This window comes from Cladophialophora immunda (genome assembly GCF_000835495.1).
Source record: "Cladophialophora immunda strain CBS 83496 unplaced genomic scaffold supercont1.4, whole genome shotgun sequence".
Lineage (NCBI taxonomy): Eukaryota > Fungi > Ascomycota > Eurotiomycetes > Chaetothyriales > Herpotrichiellaceae > Cladophialophora > Cladophialophora immunda.
Genome location: NW_015622544.1, coordinates 5270231 through 5289469, shown reverse-complemented (window position 1 = coordinate 5289469; position 19239 = coordinate 5270231). Strand labels below are relative to the sequence as shown.

The following is a 19239-nucleotide window of genomic DNA, read 5'->3' as shown; positions in this document are numbered from 1 at the left end:
CCCAGTCTGACACAGGTTGGATGCCATCTCGGCAACATCGCCGATACCATTCTTCGTCAGACTGTGCTATTTATTTTTGACGGGAATTAATGACGTGGGACTCAACTGTTGCACCTGCGACTTGCAGCCTGCGATTTTCTGGCCACCATCTCCACCTGCCTGGGTCACCCTGTCACCATTAGGTCTGCGTTTTCCTGGATTGCTGTCCTTTTCTTGCCTATAGACAATAGAATACCTTCTTCCTTCACATAGATTCCGAAAGCCGCATACATAGTACGTTTCGAACCCGCCGTGCTATCACTCCGTGCATTCAAAGTCTCTCGAGGAACATTCGAGAACAGCAACGTGATCTTCTGCGCGAGGCAGTGGCCATACCCTAGGATCGAAAGAGGAGGATCGCAACAAGCTAGAGAACGTGAACAAATCGAACTCGCGCGCCGAAAGATGTCGACTGCGATCGTGAGCGCCGACGACGACGTCCTCGATCCCAGCCTCCAAAACCTCATCGACCAGAAGTCGCTACGATGGATTTTCGTGGGTGGAAAGGGTGGTGTGGGCAAGACAACAACCTCGTGTTCGCTGGCGATCCAAATGGCCAAAGCCAGGAAATCGGTGCTCTTGATATCCACTGACCCCGCTCACAACCTGAGTGACGCCTTCAGCCAGAAGTTTGGCAAGGATGCAAGACTGGTCGAGGGCTTCACAAACCTCAGCGCCATGGAGATTGACCCCAATGGTTCCATCAATGACCTTATCAGCGGCGCCGGGGATGAGGCTCAAGACGCCATGGCAGGACTGGGTGGAATGGGCAATATGATGCAAGATCTGGCTTTCAGCGTACAGTCTCTTTTTCATTCTGTTGCAAAGTTAGGCGCTAATCTAGACAGATTCCTGGCGTTGACGAGGCCATGTCCTTTGCCGAAGTGCTCAAGCAGGTCAAATCTCTATCCTACGAAGTCATCATCTTCGACACTGCTCCCACCGGCCACACTCTGCGTTTCTTGCAGTTCCCCACGGTCCTGGAGAAGGCCCTCGCGAAGATCTCTCAGCTCTCTGCCCAGTTCGGTCCCATGCTGCAATCCGTCATCGGAGCAAGAGGAGGTCTTCCGGGAGGGGCAACACTGGAGGAACTGACGCAGAAGCTTGAGTCCCTTCGAGAGACGATTGCCGAAGTCAACGGCCAATTCAAGAATCCCGACATGACTACCTTCGTCTGCGTCTGCATCGCCGAGTTCCTCTCACTGTACGAGACGGAGAGAATGATTCAAGAGCTGGCAAACTACCACATCGATACCCATTGCATCGTCGTCAATCAATTGCTGTTCCCGGAGAAAGACAATGAATGTAAGCAGTGTAACGCTAGGAGAAAGATGCAGAAGAAATACCTAGACCAGATCGAAGAGCTGTATGACGAGTTCAATGTTGTCAAGATGCCCCTCTTGACGGATGAGGTGCGCGGGGTGGAAAAGTTGAAGAGGTGAGCTTCTCGCACCTTGATGCCATAATTTCCAACGACTGACCTAGCCGCACACAGTTTCTCGGAAATGCTGATTCATCCATATCAACCGCCATCATGAGATCAAGCCCGGGTTAGGTAGTGATGATAGAGACAAAGTCCCATTCCAACCTCAGCGCTGGGGGCCAAATAAAAAGCCCAAGGCACCCGCGCTCTGATACGGACCGAATGGCAACATGGATTGCACGCCCAGCCGTTTGACACGAGCCCAACTCGGTAGATGATTCCTGTTCTGACTTATCGCCTGAGGGGTCCAGATGCATTTGACATGTCTTGGGGCGGTCGAGCCTGTTCGAATAGGGAGCCGCAGCCCGGAAACCCCCCAGCTCTGATCTGCGACGGCTACTCGCTGGGTCATTGCGCCTGACGTACTCTGCATGCTTTGGCCTTGCATGCCGGTGGGCAATCAAAGGCCTCGTTTGTCAAATGTTATGCAAGCAGTCGGCCTACCATTGGATCACGAAAGCCGCGGTTCTGCTCGGGCGAAAAGGCGTGGCCAGGGAGAGTCCGGGCTCCAATTCGCCCACATGTGCCTTACTCATCGCGTCCGGGGCCTCGAGGTTATCGTCGGGCAGGGCATGGCAGGGCTTGCTCGTCGGCTTGGGCTTTCCGACTGTCGACTTAGGGAATGGGCTGCGGTGGCTGAGCCACTGAGAACAGAAGCTGCACTAAAGGCTCGCCCTGTGCCCAATCACCCGCTCCGTCGTCCCGTCTGCGCATCCTGGAATGGTTCTACAAACCCGAACAGGATTATGGTCCAACCAGCCTTGTCCCAACGCTCGTGGTCCACGATATGGGGTACGGGGGCCTGCTGAGTTGTAATCTCAATATGCATCTCTGGGCCTCTTCGCAGCTTAAAAAATGCGAAGCCCGCCGCCTCGACGAAGGTCCCTTTCTTGGAAGGGAAAGCATAGTGGCATATTCGGCCGTACCTTGGGCGCAGTGCGACATTTACATGCTGCACGGCCTTACAGACCATTTTTTGCTCTTCCAAATTCTTCAATTCGGTATCGTGCTTCCCGAGGTGCAGTTTATCCCAGACTTTACACTCATATGCTGGATGGATCAAAGTGCATCTTCCCGATGAAGCACATGCATCCCTCCCAGCGACAGGATTTATAACCGGCCTCCTTCCCAGAATGTACGACTCCCGGGGGGTGGCAAGCTCACCAATCCATCATCTTGGACTCCATGCAGAAGAGTCTAGGGACGACCCACACGCAACGACTTGCAGTCTGAGGTGCAGTGCGCGCCGCTCCAATCTTCATCAGCCCAAGGCCGCGATGGCGGAACAAGACCAGGATGACCGCCAGCCAGATCAACGCCCGCCAGCATATACCGGACCGTTCCTATTTGTGAACAAGAACGCCACAAATCTTAGGTCCCGCCAGCGAGAAGAGGTGTTTGCCGTGCGAAGCCATGCCATGCAGATTGCCAGGCGATCGAGAAAGCCGTCGAACCGGCCCAAATCGTCGGAGCGGGAAAGCCAGGCTCAATCAGAGTCGACGGTAATACCTGCAAGTCCGATGGCCCAGACAGGCGGTCCCAGTCCGACAGCCGAGCCCATTCCATCCATCCAAAACATCCTAGAGCAGCAGGCTAGAGGAGTCCTCCAATACCAACAAAGGCAGTCGCAGAGACGCCAGCCAGACCAACCCCGAAGCCAGTCAGTGACGCATGAATTCCCAGCCTTGTCCCCAAGATCCTCAACTCTCCCCCTGTCGACCTCCAACCTTCTCCCCGCTGAGTATGCCGCCTCTTTAGCACACCTTAGCAGCACAGCCGCGTCGCCCGTGATCCTGATCCCAAGCAGCGGCGCTTCAGACCCCAGTGTAGCCGGACCGTTGTCTCCCGACACCTTTTTCAACTCGGTCCTGCAGTTTTGGCGACTGTGCTACATGTCCAACTTTTGGCCTGCTCACATCTACTTCAATCCTTCGCACAGAGCAGTCCAATTCACCGATGGCTGGATTCGGACCATGGTCATCAACAATCCGGCCATGCTGCACGGCCTTTTCTCGGGCGCCCTCAGCTACATCACAAATTATCTTCCTCCGACAGACAATACTCCGATGCTGTGGGCCAGGGCCATTCATCATTATGGGAAATGTCTCGAGGAAACCCGGGCTCAGCTCGCCCGGCCAGGTATTGGCACTGAAGAAGCATTGAGTCTGATCCATGGAATGACGACGTTCAGTTTCCACTGCCACGATCTGGAGAGCTGTCAGGTCCACCGTGCCGCCTCAATGCGGCTTCTTCAAAGCCTCGAAAGAGGTCTCGAAGCGCTGCACCCGGTGCTGAAATATCTTCTGATACTCTGCGACTCGCTCACAGCAAGCCACGTTCCAAGACGTCCGTCGATGGACATTGAGTCATGGGCACCTAAGCCATGGGCAGAAGAGCCATCTTTGCGACCGCTTGATCATTTGTTCAGCTTCGACTCTCATGTATACGAGGAGACGGACAATGCCATATTCCTCCTTGCCGACCACGGCGAGGACAACGACGGCACTCGGAATCTGTTGGAATTGATCAACTGGCATCGCGAAGCGTTGGCAGCAAATGAACTAGCATTCGCACTTGCAGACACGTCGGGCTCTCCAACCATCTCCGACGAGGGTGGCCTGGACCGAGCCGACCTGATATACACATGGCTGTCGCTACGTCAGTACGCCTTGAGCTGTCTCTCGACCCACATGTATATGGACCTTCTCGAGTCGGAGGACCATGAACAGTCGCTGTTGGCACAGATGCTCCGTGTTTTCCACGCTAGCATTGTGCTTGCCACCAGCTACATGTTTCAGTTTGTCATGCGGTACGGCATGAATGCTCCAAGCATGGCATACATACCATACCATCACCTGCGCACAAGGTTGGACTTGCTCATGGCGCTCATGAGCCAGTATAGACGCATACAAGCGTCAGGCGCGGGGAAGAGCCGTAGTGGAAGAGGGCCAACTAACCCAGTTCCAACAGACGCCCTTCTTTTCCTCTTCTTCGCTGGCGCTGTCGTCGAGGAATCTGACGGCCCAAATCGAGTCCAAACCCCACACCACATCACAAGGCCAGGCGTGATCCCTTCGCCTTCAGTCGAGCATCCAGGGGATATCATCAATGAGCGTTGGTTTAGCGTGCATTTCGCGATGGTGCTGCAAAGATTGAACATTGAAGCGTGGGAAAATGTCAGACGAGTTCTGAAGAGGTTTGTCTACGCTGAGAGAGTTCTGGATCGATTTTTGCAGGTCCTTGTGACCAGGAAGCTCGAGTTTTTGGCGGCTCTGGTTGTGGGAGTGCCAGATCATGTTCCTGCCGGCGGTGTTGGCTTTTTTGGAGAACCGGGAGTGGCAGGGCCAACCAGGCAGGGGACAAGTTCTTCTTCGCAACGACGACGACGACCATCTCGTCAGTCATCCTTTCAGATGCCCGCGCAACACCAAGCACCGCTTCAGCCAGCGGGAACATCGGTACCGACGACATTGCCTCTATCACCGTCGAGTCCCAACCTCGATGATGGTCTTGATTCCTTGCCCTTATTTGGTCCTACACCAGTCTCCCTCTCGGCCACCGTGCCTAACACTGCGGCTGACTGGTGGCAAGACATGGGGTACGAAATGGGGGTCCAAGAAGACTTTTCAATGGATCTGGATATGCAGTTGAGTATGGGAACGGGGTTGGACACGCTTTCTGATATGCAGATGCACGGTGAGGATCTGGGCGGGCACGAAGAAATGCCGGATGAGGAAAGGCACGAGCAAGGCTGAGGCGAGGAGGAAGCTGCACGGCCGGCTCTGAGCCAGAACGAGACGCAGTCCCTAAAGCTCTTCGTCCCGATTCAGGATTGAGGGACCGGAAACGGTCAGAGGAGGAAGGCTGGTTTTCCGATTAGGCTTGGGTTTTGTGTGCTGACGCGCGGTGGATTATTCGAGGCACGTACCAGGCACAGTCGATGGCGTTCGTCGTCCACGCTGCTGGGGACCGGAGCCCTCACAGGTACGCAGGTCTCGTACTGTATTTCGCATCAATCGAATCATTGCTATGGCTCTCATGGTGGCTGTTGAAGAATTGAGGCGGCCATGGGGATCACGTGCAAGGCTTGGTCATGTGATCGGTGGGTTTTGCAAATGACCTTTGAGTTCGGCCACTTTATCCCACCAACTGCGCCGTTAATCATCTCTTTTCATCGTTTTCGAGACAGGTCAAATCAAGACTCTGCACGATCCTGCCGATCAGAAGCTTAATTCTCCGTTAACGGGCCTGGCGGGCGCAGCTGGCATCGGTGTGGGTGACGTTTGGGGACCTTTTCCCCGGGCCGAAATAGGCTCGTTGCACTCATTGTTCACTGTGCCGAGTTCCGTGCAAGGTTCGATGCAATCCTTCGACCGGAGTGGCGGCAACTGACACTTTCTCCCAGGTTCTTTTGTTTCTTTTCACACTGGGCAGGGCTTGCGCAATGTTTCGTCCTCTCAATGGCCGGCTATGCGCACATCGACCGGTCATTATGCATAAAATCCGCTTCTTTTCTCCAGGCCGCTTCCCTGTGGGCGAACGAGATGGGATAAAAGGATTCAAAAGTCCTCGGCTTCTTTCCACCCCCTCATTCTACATGTCCACCCCGTGCCGCGATCCCGTTTTAGTTTCTGGCTTTTCTGCAGGACGATAACGAGCGCAGACGACCCGGCCATGGCTGCGAGCCTAAACAAGACACGGACAGCGCCCGAACATCGGTCCAGACGATCCTCGCGTGCTTCTTTAAGACGGGCTCGATCGACTCCCGAGGATGATTCTCACCAACTGTTTTCGCCTCAATTCATGGATGACCATGGTGCCCATCATTATCACGTCGCTGCGACGCCGGATGAGGATTATTTCGGTCAGCGCGATGGTGACGAGGGTCCCATAATTGAGGAGGATGCCATATCCGAAAGCAGCACTGCTGGAGAGTCGACGGAGGAAGTGAGGTTTGGTGTGGTGAACAGTCGCGATGTCGAAGCAGGAGTCAATCTGCCAGAACTGAAATCGGAGAAGTCGACTCGATCACTGAAGGATCCCCATCTGGTAAGTGTGTCGGTTTTCTGTCTTCTCAACCTCTAACCATAGCAAGTGCTAAATGTGATTTCGACAGGTTACCTGGGAGGGGTCCGATGACCCGGAAAACCCCAAGAACTGGACATACCGGAAGAAATGGGCGGCAACTCTCATCGTATCATCGTTTACATTCATTTCACCCGTGTCATCGTCCATGGTGGCACCGGCTCTTGACAAGATCGGCGAAGACCTAGGCATTAGCCAGGATATCGAGAAGTCATTGACCCTTTCGATTTTCGTCCTCGCATACGCCATCGGACCATTGTTTTTGGGCCCTTTATCTGAAATGTACGGCCGAGTTATCGTTTTACAACTTTCGAATTTATTCTTTCTCGCCTGGAATATTGGGTGCGGCTTTGCGCAAACTCGAGGCCAACTCATCGCATTTCGGTTTCTGAGTGGTCTGGGCGGTAGTGCCCCCCTGGCCTTGGGCGGTGGAGTACTGAGCGACTGCTGGCGTGCGGAAGAACGTGGCAAGTCTATCAGTATCTACTCTCTCGCACCACTTCTAGGCCCCGCGGTTGGACCAGTCGCCGGTGGATTTATCGCCTTAAAGGTAGGGTAGACCTGGACCGAAATGACGTTGCACCTGCTGATGTTCAACAGACCACTTGGAGATGGTGCTTCTGGGCGACTTCGATTGTGGATGCCGGTATTCAAGTTCTTGGCTTGATCTATCTGCGAGAAACCTACGCGCCCAAGTTATTGAATGACAAAGCAAAGAGACTCCGGAAAGAGACGGGCGATCCAAACTACCATACTGAGTGGGATCGTCCCGAGAGAACACTGGGGAAAGTCATCCGCACGAGCCTTGTCCGCCCATTTCGTCTTCTAGGGACTCAGCCTATTATTCAGGCTCTGGCCATGTATATGTAGGTACTATCCCGGCGAGTCCTGGCAGCCACTAACAAGTTCAAGGGCGTACCTCTACGGTCTTATGTACCTTGTCCTATCCACTTTCCCCCAAGTCTGGGAGGACATTTACCACGAAACGGTCGGCGTTGGCGGCCTGAACTACATCTCTCTAGGGATTGGGTTCTTCTTGGGCACACAGATCTGCGCTCCGATCAACGACCGTATCTATCGCAGACTCAAAGCACGAAACAACGACATTGGAAGACCCGAGTTCCGTGTCCCTCTTATGCTCCCGGGAGCCGTCCTCGTGCCGATCGGTCTTTTCATCTATGGATGGGGGGCAAGGGCAAGTGTGCACTGGATTGTTCCTAATATTGGAGCCGCAATCTTTGCTGCAGGCACGATCATGGGCTTTCAGTGCACGCAGACCTACATTGTGGATGCATACTCACGTTTTGCGGCCTCAGCTGTCGCTTCGGCCGTGGTGCTGAGGAGTCTGGCAGGTTTTGGATTGTAAGCGATTCCTTATTCACCTTGTGGCATTGGTTTGGACGTGGAAACTAACTATTATGTGCTCCAATAACAGTCCCCTGTTTGCTCCATACATGTACCAGGCCCTGGGACTGGATTGGGGAAATTCTCTGCTTGCGTTTATTGCCATCGGCCTTGGTCTTCCAGCACCAGTTCTACTTTGGAAATATGGCGAGGCGCTGCGGAACAAGAGTACCTATGCTGCTGGATAGGGCCGGCCTAGACTGCGTATACAGACAAGAGGCGATCTGCTCGTCAACACCGCAAGGAAGACGGTATGGCTCAAGGCCCAACTGCCGCCACGCTCCATGCGAACCTGGCGACCCGGCGATACGAATACTTCCTCCAGTGCTTGCTGACCACCCGTTGAATTTTTCCTGGCGATAAGAATTTGGCGTGTCTCCGATGAATGCGCGACATCTGAGCAGTTCGCGGCGGAGTGGCTCGGCCAGGCAGGTGACGTCAGCATACGACGATTGTCAGCCTTGCGCAACAGAATCCCAGAATTCAGGCCCTTCGGCCAGAACTAGAAACTCTGTTATGCCCGGAAGTCACAAATGCCGGGGACTGACAGGCCGGTCCATCGAGGTTGAAGAAGTGGTCTCTGCGCGAGTGGCGGAAATGGCGTTCGGCGACTCGGCGATTCTTGTGGCAGAAAGAGAGAACGAGAGAATTCGCCGGCAGCTCAACGCTTCGGATTGAGCGGCGTTGTACGGGGTAGTTGCAGCCCAATCCTGGGCCCTTTCCACACGATTGATGGTGGACGCGCTCAACATTGCTGGAATTTCAAATCCCACCAGCTGCAGGGGTGAGTCGGGGCTCCATCTATCGTTGATGGCTATGCATGATCCACTGGGTCACTTCGATTTTGTCGTTGATAGAAAATACCCCATCTGTCTGCGAATCACTTGCTTGCCATGTTAGCTATGATTATTGAGCGTTGGTCTGTCTTTGGGTCTAAAAAAGAGAGAGAGAGAGAGAGCAACATTTCTAGTCGACGAAGTGCACCAATATACGTCCTTGTCTAGAGTGCATTGTTGAACCTAGTTGATAATATTATTGATCATCAAGAAAGCTCTTTTGTGAGCACCGCTTGCATTTCCCTCGTTTTCATTTCCTTTTCCGGATTTCTGGGATCATACGGCGAGAGGTCCCAGAAGGGTGAATTGGAGGGGAGGATGGATGGATAGATAGTCGAAAAGGGGGAGGCAGAGATAGAGCCAACGTAGGTCAGGTCAGGGCATATGTACCTACATAGGTATATATCTGCATGTGCGCTTGTCTGTATTGCGAACGGGATATCATCATCATCATGACCGTCATCATCATCGACATTTCGGATCAGAATTTTCCAGTCTTTTCCCGAGGCGCCTTTCCTCCCTTGAATTCATTCATCGCCGTTGCCTTTACCCTTGCCGTTGCCGTTGCCATCATCCTACTCCCATATCCCATTCCCATTTCCCATTTCCCATTTCCCATTTGCCGTCCCGTTTTCGTTCCGTTAAAAGGCATGGCGTGGCGTGGCGTGGCGTGGCGTGGCGTGGCATGATATGATATGATATGATATGATATGACATCGCGAAACATCCGGTAGGGTAGACGAGAGATGCATATCCAACGAACGACCCTCGAAACATCCACATAAGACATCCTGAGGGATATGGATATCGTCGATAGGATGGACGGAACGAGGTACTACCTACCTACCTGCCTGCCTGCCTGTCCTTTGATATACCGATACTGTGGGTCGGTGGGGGTGTGTGTGAGTGTGAGTGTGTCTGTGTGTAGAGGACCAACTAGTCGAGCGCCGTCGACCGGTGCGGACTCCGGCTGCGCACGCGGTCCAGCGCGGCGTCCGAGGCAGGGAGGGGGACTTGGAGGGCGCGAGGATTGTTGTTCGATGCTGGCGCCCGGGTCGTTATCGTCGCGTCCGCTTCTTTGGCGTCCGCGTGGCTCTGGGAGATGGGGTCGGCGTCCATGTGTTTGCCCATCTCATCGTCGTCCTCATCGTCATCGTGGGTACTCATACTATCCGCTAGACTCGCTAGCTCGACGACCTCGTCGTGTCCCCCGTGACGGTGATGGCCCAAGGACAGCATCCCGTTGGCCAGCCCTCGGGCTCGATCTCTCTCCGCCACCTCCTCGTCCCCATCGGCCTGCGGGCCGGACTTCCTCCTCCCCTTCTCATACCCTTCCAATTTGACGTTGACGAACAGGGCGTACAGCCCAAAGTCGTAGGCCAGCCGACAGACCCCGGCGGCGACGAAGGCGACGCCGAAGCGGTCCCCCTCGGCGAGGACGCCCGTGACGCTGGGCCCGGTCATGGCGGCCAGGTTGCGCAGCATGCTGGTGATGCCCATGACGGCGGTGCGCTCGGCGGGGCGGACGACGGCGGCGATGAAGGCCGAGCGCGGCGCCTGGTCCATGTTGTTCAGCCCCGTGCGCAGCAGCAGCAGGCCCGCCGTCATCCACAGGCGCGGCGGCCAGGGGAAGACCAGCACCGCCGCCGACGAGGGCACGTGCGTGAACACCATCGTGTTGATCAGCCCGATCTTGCGCGCCAGCGGGCCCGCGAACACCGCCCCGATCGCCCCCAGGAAGTACGACACCGACGTCACGTCGCCCAGCGTCGACTTGGACGGGTGGAACTTGATGTCCATGTAGTAGTTGGTCAGCGAGTACGGCACCATCCCGTCCGCCAGCGAGTCGATCGCCAGCAGGAACCACAGCTTGTACATGATCGTCCGCGTCGGCTTGGAGATCTGCGCGAACGCGCTCGCGAGCCAGGATTTGGTCCGTGATGTCCATCGTGCGGGGGGCGCGGACGGGTGGTGGTGGTGGTGATGCGAGTGCGAGTGCGAGTGAGGTAGGGGTGCTGGCGTTGTCGGGGTCGTCGGTGCCGTTGCTTCGATATCGTTCGCGGCGGTGCCATTTGCCCTCAGGTGCTCGACGTCCTCCTCGCCGTCTTCGTCCCTGTCGTCTTGTGGTAAGCTGGCGTACACCTCGTGCCCTTTGCTATCCGGCCTCAACTCGCAGGCCTCTGTCAACAGGAAGACAAACAAAACGTTGACGATGCCCATGGCCGAGTACATCCAAAACAGGGCGTGGTAGGCGTCAACCTCTGTCCATCCTGGGCGCTTTTGGAGGAAGTGGACGATCCTCCCCGAAGCTTCGCTGCCGATACTCGACCCGAGTGTTGATGTCGTGACGTACCAAGCCAAAACGTCCGCTCGGTTGGAAGGTGTTGTAAGCTGTGATAGAACCGACCTGGCGAGACGGAGGCGGGTTAGTATCCAACTGTCATTCCCTCCAATATCATTGCCATAGAGGACGGCCACTCTGGGTTACCAGACGGAAGAGACATCAACTTACTCCTCCACACTCCTGAATGGACCAAAGTCTCCTCCCGTGACACTGATCACCCCCAGGATAGCCGCGCCCAGCAAGATCCAGAAATTCTCAAACACCGCAAACACGAACCCGCTCAGGATCATGAGGACTGACCCGGCCATCAAAATGCGCCGGCGACCCACCCGGTCGGCAATCAGCGTCAAGAAGGTACCAAGGAAGACATCGCCGAGTAGGGTGAGGGTCATGAAGATGCCGATCTGGTGGTCGGAATAGTTCAGGGCCGAGAAGAAGATGGCTGTGGAAACCCCCGTGAGAAAACACGGAACCAATGGGCGAAACAGGAGTTATGACTCTGCCTCGACTTGGATATATATGCAACACGGTACCCTCGAACCTTACCTGTGAACGTAGGGGGGGAAGAATTGTGCATGTACACACAAATCGCAAGCCGAAGCACGAGCCATGTTCGAGGACTCACCGAGTATCAACGAATTGGTCCCATAAGCAAACATCCGGCACGAGCGTGCCAGGATAATGAGCCACGCATTTCTCCCAGTCTCATGGATAGCCACGATGCCGAATTCATGATAGAACCATTTCAAGGGCCGGAGGATGACAGACATGACCTCGGGGCCTTGGCTTGCTCGGGTGTATACAAACACCACGCACTCACTGTCACACCAGCCTCGAGCGGAGGGATCGCGAGACAAGAGTGAGAGGATGGAAGAATGGAGTTGCGTAAGCAGCTTTGAGGGCGCCCTCGATGGTTGGGGCGGTCTCGACGGCATCTTGGCCGACACCGCCTATTGCGCCTACCGATATCGGCTGTATAGACATGGGTGTCCACCACCAATGAGTATATCTCAGACGGGGGAAGCTCCGACTCCACTCATGGCGCAATGAGTGCCAGCGTTGATTGCTCGGTTACAGCTGGGGCTAGATTCAGGGGCTCAAGGGAAATCGTAGCCTTGCATGTCGAACGACAAGCCCCGTATACAACTTTGGAGTGACTGCCAACACACAACCACTCACAATCGGCATGTATATATAGAGACAGGCACGACGCCTCCGAATATGTGCTCTTACCTCAGTTCTGTAGATGGCAATTGAACCGTCGAGAGACTGGCCATAGGCAAGAGAACAGTCTCACAAGCAGCCGCCGAAACTTCGACAGAAGGGCTTTCTTGTTCGCTAGACTCCTAACAGAGACAGTCCTAACGTCTGTGGGACGCCCATACCCAAAAGACCGAGAAATCGTGGATGGAGTTTCAAGTCCAGCGATATGCTCTGCAGCCATCGGGCCTTTCCCAAGACAGTCGGAAGTTACATTGGCGAACCGTGAAACATATTTCCATGACAACCCGCTTCCACCTCCTCCTGCTCGACCTCATGAAAACGTCGCAATATCGAAGTATCGCAGAAAGCGAGTATTGGTCTCCTGCTTGGGAAATAATATCCCGGGTTCGAGAGAGATCAAGTTTGTTTGGGCCGATCCTGCTCTTCCTCGGCGATCGTAGCTGGAACATACAGTCGGTCTGCATCGAATATGCCACAGCGTTCTTAATGCAAATGCTGGCTTGGGCTTGCTGGCTGATCTTTCCGCTTCCCCGAGTTTGACAAAACCGCAGAAGTGGAAGTTAAGGTCGTTGGCGGAGAAATGGTGCTCGAACCGCAACGGGAGATCACAACTCCTTGACTGCCCGCAGAGTGTCCTTCTATGTCACAGCACAGAAAATGAAATAGTGAATGAAGATGGTGTACAGATACGCCACGTCATCGTTGTCTCGCCCCAAAGAGCGATACTGCAGCGGACGCAATCTCGGGGTTGGAATGCCTTGCTCTGCAAATACTTGAAAATCATGTAGATGATACAGTTATTGATGACAGATATGCGTACTGACCTACTTATATTTCGAAAGCGCGAGACATGTTCAATCTCAGCAAGGCCGAGCTCCGTTACACCAGGTCAGCTGAAGGGGTCCGTTTCAGGAACGCGCTTCGTTTCCTGCAAAAGTGAGCTGCAAGGAAGCGAAGCGTGCGAGTCAGGCTGCCCGTCTGCCGATAACGTGGAGATCACGAGCTTCGGGACTTTCGCGCAGCCTGACCGGCTGGTAAGGGACTGCCTTGTTTAGTAAGTCCTTGCGTGTCGACGAGTATAGTTGGTGCTGGTTCGTTCGGTCCGGCCTTGTGGTGTCCCACGATAGGGCAACAATGCCGCTGGGATGCTGCCATGGCAACAAAGGCTGTCTCGCCAACGTCATGCTTGTGACAGCAGGCATGAAGCTCTCGGTGTCTCCGACAGTGTGTGCCTGCGCAGACACTTCCCTTATGACGTTGCAAGCAAAGGAATGCTGCTTGGGGAGACCGACTGACAGATCTGATCTGTACCACTTGCTTCCAAGGCGTCTATTGCTGTGCCTCTCGGCCAAATCTCTCGCATCCTCCATTCGGAAGACTCTCTTGACGACCAGCCGGTCGATCTTGTTTCACTCTCTGGAATTGGAGGCAGCTTCGTGGTATTTGGAAAAGGCGAAAGTAAGGCACACGCGCAGCCAGGTCAGCCTTGTCAGCTGTAACAATGCCCATTTATAGCGGGCTGTGAGCGGATGAAACAGGCACTGCCAATCGAATCTTCTGCCAATCGCATGGTCGAGTGACAGGTTCGCCAGGCATTGATCGTCGCTAGAAACCACCACAGTCGCACGACAACCACAAAACAGCCACATCACTCCTTGCCAGCTCACAGAGCCGTTCCAGTAACATGTCTTCCGACCCTCATAAGGTTCGAGGTAACAGCACAGCATCAGTTGTATCTTCTGTCAAATGTAGAACCGACGAGTCTCAGCACAGGAGACGTTACACAGAACTACCAAAAAGGGCCAGCAGGATGTATTCCCAGCCCCACCTATGCCAGATGAGAGTTCCCCGGCGACCATGATTCGCAGGTTGCGATGCGTCAACGACATGTACTTTGCAGGCGGAAGAGGACAGCAGAGGCAAAGATGCGGCAGGGGTTCGTGCGCGAGTCGGCGGCTAATTTCGCGTTCTGCTTGGTGCTCCAGCCCAGAAACTTAACATTTTTACTCGCCGTGATTATGTCGGGATACTGAGCTCCCCAAAGCAAGAGAGAGTAGTGAAGGCGGAAAGCGGCTTTGGCATGGTCCAAAGGGATGCGATTGAATTGCAGTCGTAACTTTATCCCGCGCACGAGATATCTTAAGCGATCTCAGATCACTTGGGAGAAAGATCTGATTCTAGTGCGGGACACTTCAAAGTCCCTCAGAAATCAACTTCTCGACACTTTTTGACCGTCATCCCGACCATGAACAACATTTTGTCTGCTAGGGCCCCTAGAGCGTGCAGACTCGTCTTCAAGCTTGCGACCAGAAGACGAGCATCTGGGACAGGGGGCTTGGACGTGGCCATGTCCGTTGCAAGTCTTGCATTGGGCTCCGCTATGGTGAATGTCAGTTCCTTGACATGACACATTCAAATCGAAATGGATTGGGAATGGAAGCTCGTGTGGATATAGCTAGAGCATACCGTGGAGGATGTCCTGCGCAAGCACGGCAGGTGCTCCAGACTTTTGGGTGATCGCACATCATGAGATCGATGAGATGCTCCGTTGGTAGAGAGATGGGTCGAAATAGCGTAAAGACCTAAGCAAGGTGAGGTTTGCGTATGCAGGCTGGCAGTGATTGACAATGTTGGACGTTTTGAAAAGGACCAGAAGAAGTCGAGCAAGATGGGTTGAGGTAGGGCAGGTCCGGTTTTATATGCAATCCTGAGCCTTGCATCTGACACTTTTCGGCAGATTCAACACCGTGCCAAATGCAGATAGGAGAAACACGTTGGTGTGTTCATATCTTCTGTGCGACTGCGACAGGACGTCGGGGAGAGTCTGCCTCCCATCTTCCGCTTGATCAGGTGTCCGCCTCAGGACCGGAGAACGGGCAGTGCCACATCCATCCCGTAACACCGGAACCGGTATACTGTACAAAACGGCAGCCGGTCGGATGAGACGAACCCAGTTAGAATGGTGACTTCATGGTTGCCAAATTGAGGCACGTTTCAAAGCAAACAGGTCTCACCAGCGTGACGTTGCAACGCAAGGTAACCCGGTTGGAAGTCGCTGGTGAAGCCAGAGATCAGCACAGTTCCTGGAGGGAATGTGCCAGACTCAGACGTCAGTGCCAAAGGTACATGCTTAGACAGAGGAACAACATGACGGGATGCCATCAAATCCCACGTGCCCTGGCAAAGACAAGACCACGCCTGGACCGGGAGCGCATCAGGATGCTCGCGGACGTGAAAAGGTGTCCATAGCTCACTGTAGAGCAGCGGCAGGTCGACGAAATGGTGGGAAAGCAAAGACTTGGCTTGCTGAGAGTTATTGGACCCGTCACAACAGCTCGAACGAAGTCCTGCCATTGAACGGTGATTTCGAGGTGGCACAGGAAGTGGTCTCTTTGGAGTAGCTGGCAAGAAGATTGGTACATTCCTGAAGTAGTATGACTGGCTTCGTGTAGCAGTACGAAAAGGTCACTTGAGGTGGTTGAGGGGTGAGATCGGCGACCTTCGAGAACAGGATTGGGGTGGTCTCGCTAAGCAAGACTCGTTCGTGTTACGTTCGAACTTCGACTTGCCCACTAGCCCAGCTGTATCGAGCCTCGTGCATGGCGCTCAACACCATCTTGTGCAGTTGCAGATTGAAGAGGATGTATCTGTGTGAATCTTAGCGGGTTGATGTGGTAGGGGTACAGCTCGAAGGAGCTGGCCGATGATGTTGATTGGGAAAGAAGCCGATTGGGCCACTTTTCGCTATCAATAGCGTATCCCATGTCAAGTTGTTGGCCCACGGTGAGTGACGACAGTACTTGCGCGCATGGCTCTTGCAGAGCAGAGTATGATTCAACGGTAAGCTTTGAAGTACTACTCCCTACCTATAGCAAAGTCGGTCAGCGGGCCAAGGCAAGGTGCTGGCCATGAAGAGGAGCGGAAGATAAACAGGGGCAAAATGGGTTTGCTGCCCAAGCAGGAAATCAAACAACGCCGCAATGGAATTTGTAGGGCATTTAGATGCATCCACTCCCTGCTGAGAAGTTTGTGGCAATTGGTCGGAAACACTGGTCCCTCCCTGCCCATCAAGCCGTGGATATTGCCTGTGTCATCCCAGCATTGCGCTGCGTGGGAAAGCGGCCGCATCCTCTCTTTACTGAGGGGTAGATAGTGGTTGTTTTGCGCACGAGACTTCTGTAGTCGGAACATGAAGATCGTTGCCAACAAACGAGACAATCCGAGCAGAAGGGGTCGAGAAAGTAGGATTGAGCAAGGTCAGTTTTGGAAAGTGAAGTGGGCGGTCTGGCTCGAATGACGGAGTGACTCCACCCGATTTGAGCCTGCTCGTAAACGAGAGATGCAAAAGGACCATGTGCAAGAAAAGGCGACACATTGTAGTGCAAGCAATGGCCCTACACCCTAACTGGCGATGCCCTCGACATCTGGGTCGAAGGAAATTGCCCCGTCAGACGCCACGTGAGCAACTGACCTTAGGAGCTGGAACTCCTTCTGTCTCCTGATCCACAAGCTGCCATGAGGATGATGAGAGTCATCGTCGTTCGATGTTCGCTGAATGCAATCATGATACAACGGCTGACCACACCCATGGTGTAGCTGAAGGAGGAGTGGAGGTGTTATGAGCCGATGTGCATCGGCATGAACGCGGGTCTGTTAGAGCTCATGGTGGTTCGACCTGAAAGGCTTCCGTGGTCAATAGGTATGACAAAAGTATCGGAGAAGGAGAGAGCTTCAGCCACCAGCATGTCGTCGGCGTTGGTCTAGGCCCATGAGTTACCCACGAAAGAGTGGGAAGGCCGACAGGGGGACCAAACATGGTACGAGCCAGCTACCTGCCAAGTCTCTGGAGAGGGGTTTGAGCTCTGACACGCTCTTGCACGCCCCAGCGCAGCCCAAGTGCAGGTGTTTGGATGGTCATGTTGATGGAACATGAAGTCGACGTGAAAACAAGGCGGAGACCGAATTGGTAGTTTGATGACCGACGATCGAGAAGGAGAAAGACCTCGGCCATTCACGTGACAGCCTCCCAAGCAACCAACATCTGAGCCGAGGCAATCTGGCTGCTGAGCGAGGGATGAGTGAGAAAGGCTACAGAAGAGAGGAGACTTGTGGCAAGCACCAAGGAGCCAGACACATTGGCTTGTATTTAATAACCTGGCCAGCGCTCATTTCTCTCCTTCCCTCATTCTCCAGAGCCACCCAAAAGACCCAGTTACACCCGCAGGAGGGACAATCAGAAAGAAGGTCATCTATCTCACAGTCCAAACCCAGCATCATGGCGCTGAGAAACTTTTCGAACTTCAAGTTTTACAATGTCACGGTTCCGGCCGAATATGTGGTGCACGTCGAGATCAACCGTCCAGAAAAGCTCAACGCCTTCTTCGCGCCCATGTGGTTTGAATTGAAGGCCATCATCGAACAGCTGTCCCACGACCCCGAAGTCCGGTGTATCTTGCTTTCGGGCGCTGGAGACCGAGCATTTACTGCAGGTGGGTGACAGATACCTTCAAGAGCAGAGGACAAGGGGGGCTAAGATGTGCTTCAGGCCTGGATGTCGAGCAAGCGGCGAAAGCTGACAACCCTCTCTCATCAACTTTCTCGGATCCCTCGCGGAAGGCGACCGTCATCCGGAGGCATATACTCGAGCTACAGGAAGTCATTTCGGCTGTCGCGCGTTGCGAGAAGCCCATCATTGCGCTACTTCACGGCTACACTTACGGACTCGGGATTGACCTGTCATCAGCGTGCGATTTGCGCTTTTGCACCAGCGACACCAAATTCTGCGTCAAGGAGGTTGACATTGGGTTGGCGGCCGACGTGGGGACTCTAAGCCGACTGCCCAAGGTCGTGGGGGGTGTGACCAGTTGGGTTAAAGACGTCTGCCTCAGTGCACGACCATTTTCCGCCGAGGAAGCGCTCAAGAACAACTTTGTGAGCCAAGTGGTAAACGGGAGCAAGGCTGAGCTCGTTCAGGAAGGCGTCAAATACGCCAAATACCTGTCGACCAAGAGCCCTGTTGCCGTCCAAGGCACGAAGAACATCCTCGATGCAGCGTGGGGGAGGACCGTCGAAGACAATCTCAACTATACTGCGGTCTGGAATGCGGGTATGGTGCAAAGCACCGATGTTCAGAGAGCCATGCTCAGCGGCCTCCAGAAAAGGACGCCGACGTTTGAAAAGCTCTAGATTAGTGTAATGTGGGAAGGTTGTTATGAACTCCCAATGTCGGTGATGCTTGATTCGTAAAAGCTGTCCTTGATAGATCGAATAGCGGTTGGGCCTTGAATCACATGGAAGGATTGAGGTTGGATTGGTTGGCAGATGGGCAACAGTCAGCAAGGCTTTCCATCCTGTTTCGAGCTGTTTCTGGGTCGACGGTGGAGGAGGTCGGGAGTCAGCACATGTTGCTTCCCTGCGGTACGGGTACGTAGCAAGATTGCTGGCTAGGGAAGCCAGTTCGCCGGTTCTTCCGGAGGCGCGCGTTTCACGTGATTCGTCTCCCGCAAGAATCACTCAGAGCCACTGCTCGCGTTGCCAGGGCAGAGAGCTGAGGATGAAACCTGCAACCCAGTTCACCAAGGCTGCTCTGACGGCCAAGCACATCCGAAACAAGCTGAGATCAATTCGTTGTGAGCTCATCGCGAGGGCGGAACCTGACAGGATGAACCTTCTGCCCCATTGGCTCTGATGAGAAGAGACGAGAGGGTCGCCATAGTGACACCATGCTGTTTATGGGCGCCTGATTGAGATGCCAGCGTTACCGAAGGTCCCGGGTGGGTGTGGTTCCTGGATGCTCGGTCGCTGTGGGCGCGCTGTGGGCGCCT

General features: G+C 54.3%; 5 protein-coding genes across 5 annotated transcripts; 4 read left to right on the top strand and 1 right to left on the bottom strand.

Moving 5' to 3' along the window:
• Positions 1-128: 128 nt before the first annotated feature.
• PV07_08149 (ATPase get3) lies at positions 129-1796 on the top strand. Its single transcript, XM_016395286.1, has 3 exons — positions 129-837; positions 888-1477; positions 1535-1796. The coding sequence occupies exons 1-3, from the start codon at positions 445-447 to the stop codon at positions 1575-1577; spliced, it is 1026 nt and encodes a 341-aa protein (XP_016248705.1). The 5' UTR covers positions 129-444; the 3' UTR covers positions 1578-1796.
• Positions 1797-2356: 560 nt separating this feature from the next.
• PV07_08148 (uncharacterized protein) lies at positions 2357-5712 on the top strand. Its single transcript, XM_016395285.1, has one exon. It carries the CDS (start codon positions 2656-2658, stop codon positions 5275-5277), a length of 2622 nt encoding a protein of 873 aa, XP_016248704.1. The 5' UTR covers positions 2357-2655; the 3' UTR covers positions 5278-5712.
• PV07_08147 (uncharacterized protein) lies at positions 5691-9077 on the top strand. Its single transcript, XM_016395284.1, has 6 exons — positions 5691-5876; positions 5928-6571; positions 6639-7157; positions 7208-7473; positions 7520-7969; positions 8043-9077. Exons 2-6 carry the CDS (start codon positions 6197-6199, stop codon positions 8197-8199), a joined length of 1767 nt encoding a protein of 588 aa, XP_016248703.1. The 5' UTR covers positions 5691-5876; positions 5928-6196; the 3' UTR covers positions 8200-9077.
• Positions 9078-9216: 139 nt separating this feature from the next.
• PV07_08146 (uncharacterized protein) lies at positions 9217-12027 on the bottom strand. The gene is made up of 3 exons (XM_016395283.1): positions 11817-12027; positions 11360-11633; positions 9217-11254 (listed from the first exon to the last, which is right to left on the bottom strand). Exons 1-3 carry the CDS (start codon positions 11959-11961, stop codon positions 9784-9786), a joined length of 1890 nt encoding a protein of 629 aa, XP_016248702.1. The 5' UTR covers positions 11962-12027; the 3' UTR covers positions 9217-9783.
• Positions 12028-17319: 5292 nt separating this feature from the next.
• Positions 17320-18895, top strand: PV07_08145 (uncharacterized protein). The gene is made up of 2 exons (XM_016395282.1): positions 17320-17904; positions 17961-18895. Exons 1-2 carry the CDS (start codon positions 17490-17492, stop codon positions 18599-18601), a joined length of 1056 nt encoding a protein of 351 aa, XP_016248701.1. The 5' UTR covers positions 17320-17489; the 3' UTR covers positions 18602-18895.
• Positions 18896-19239: the final 344 nt, after the last annotated feature.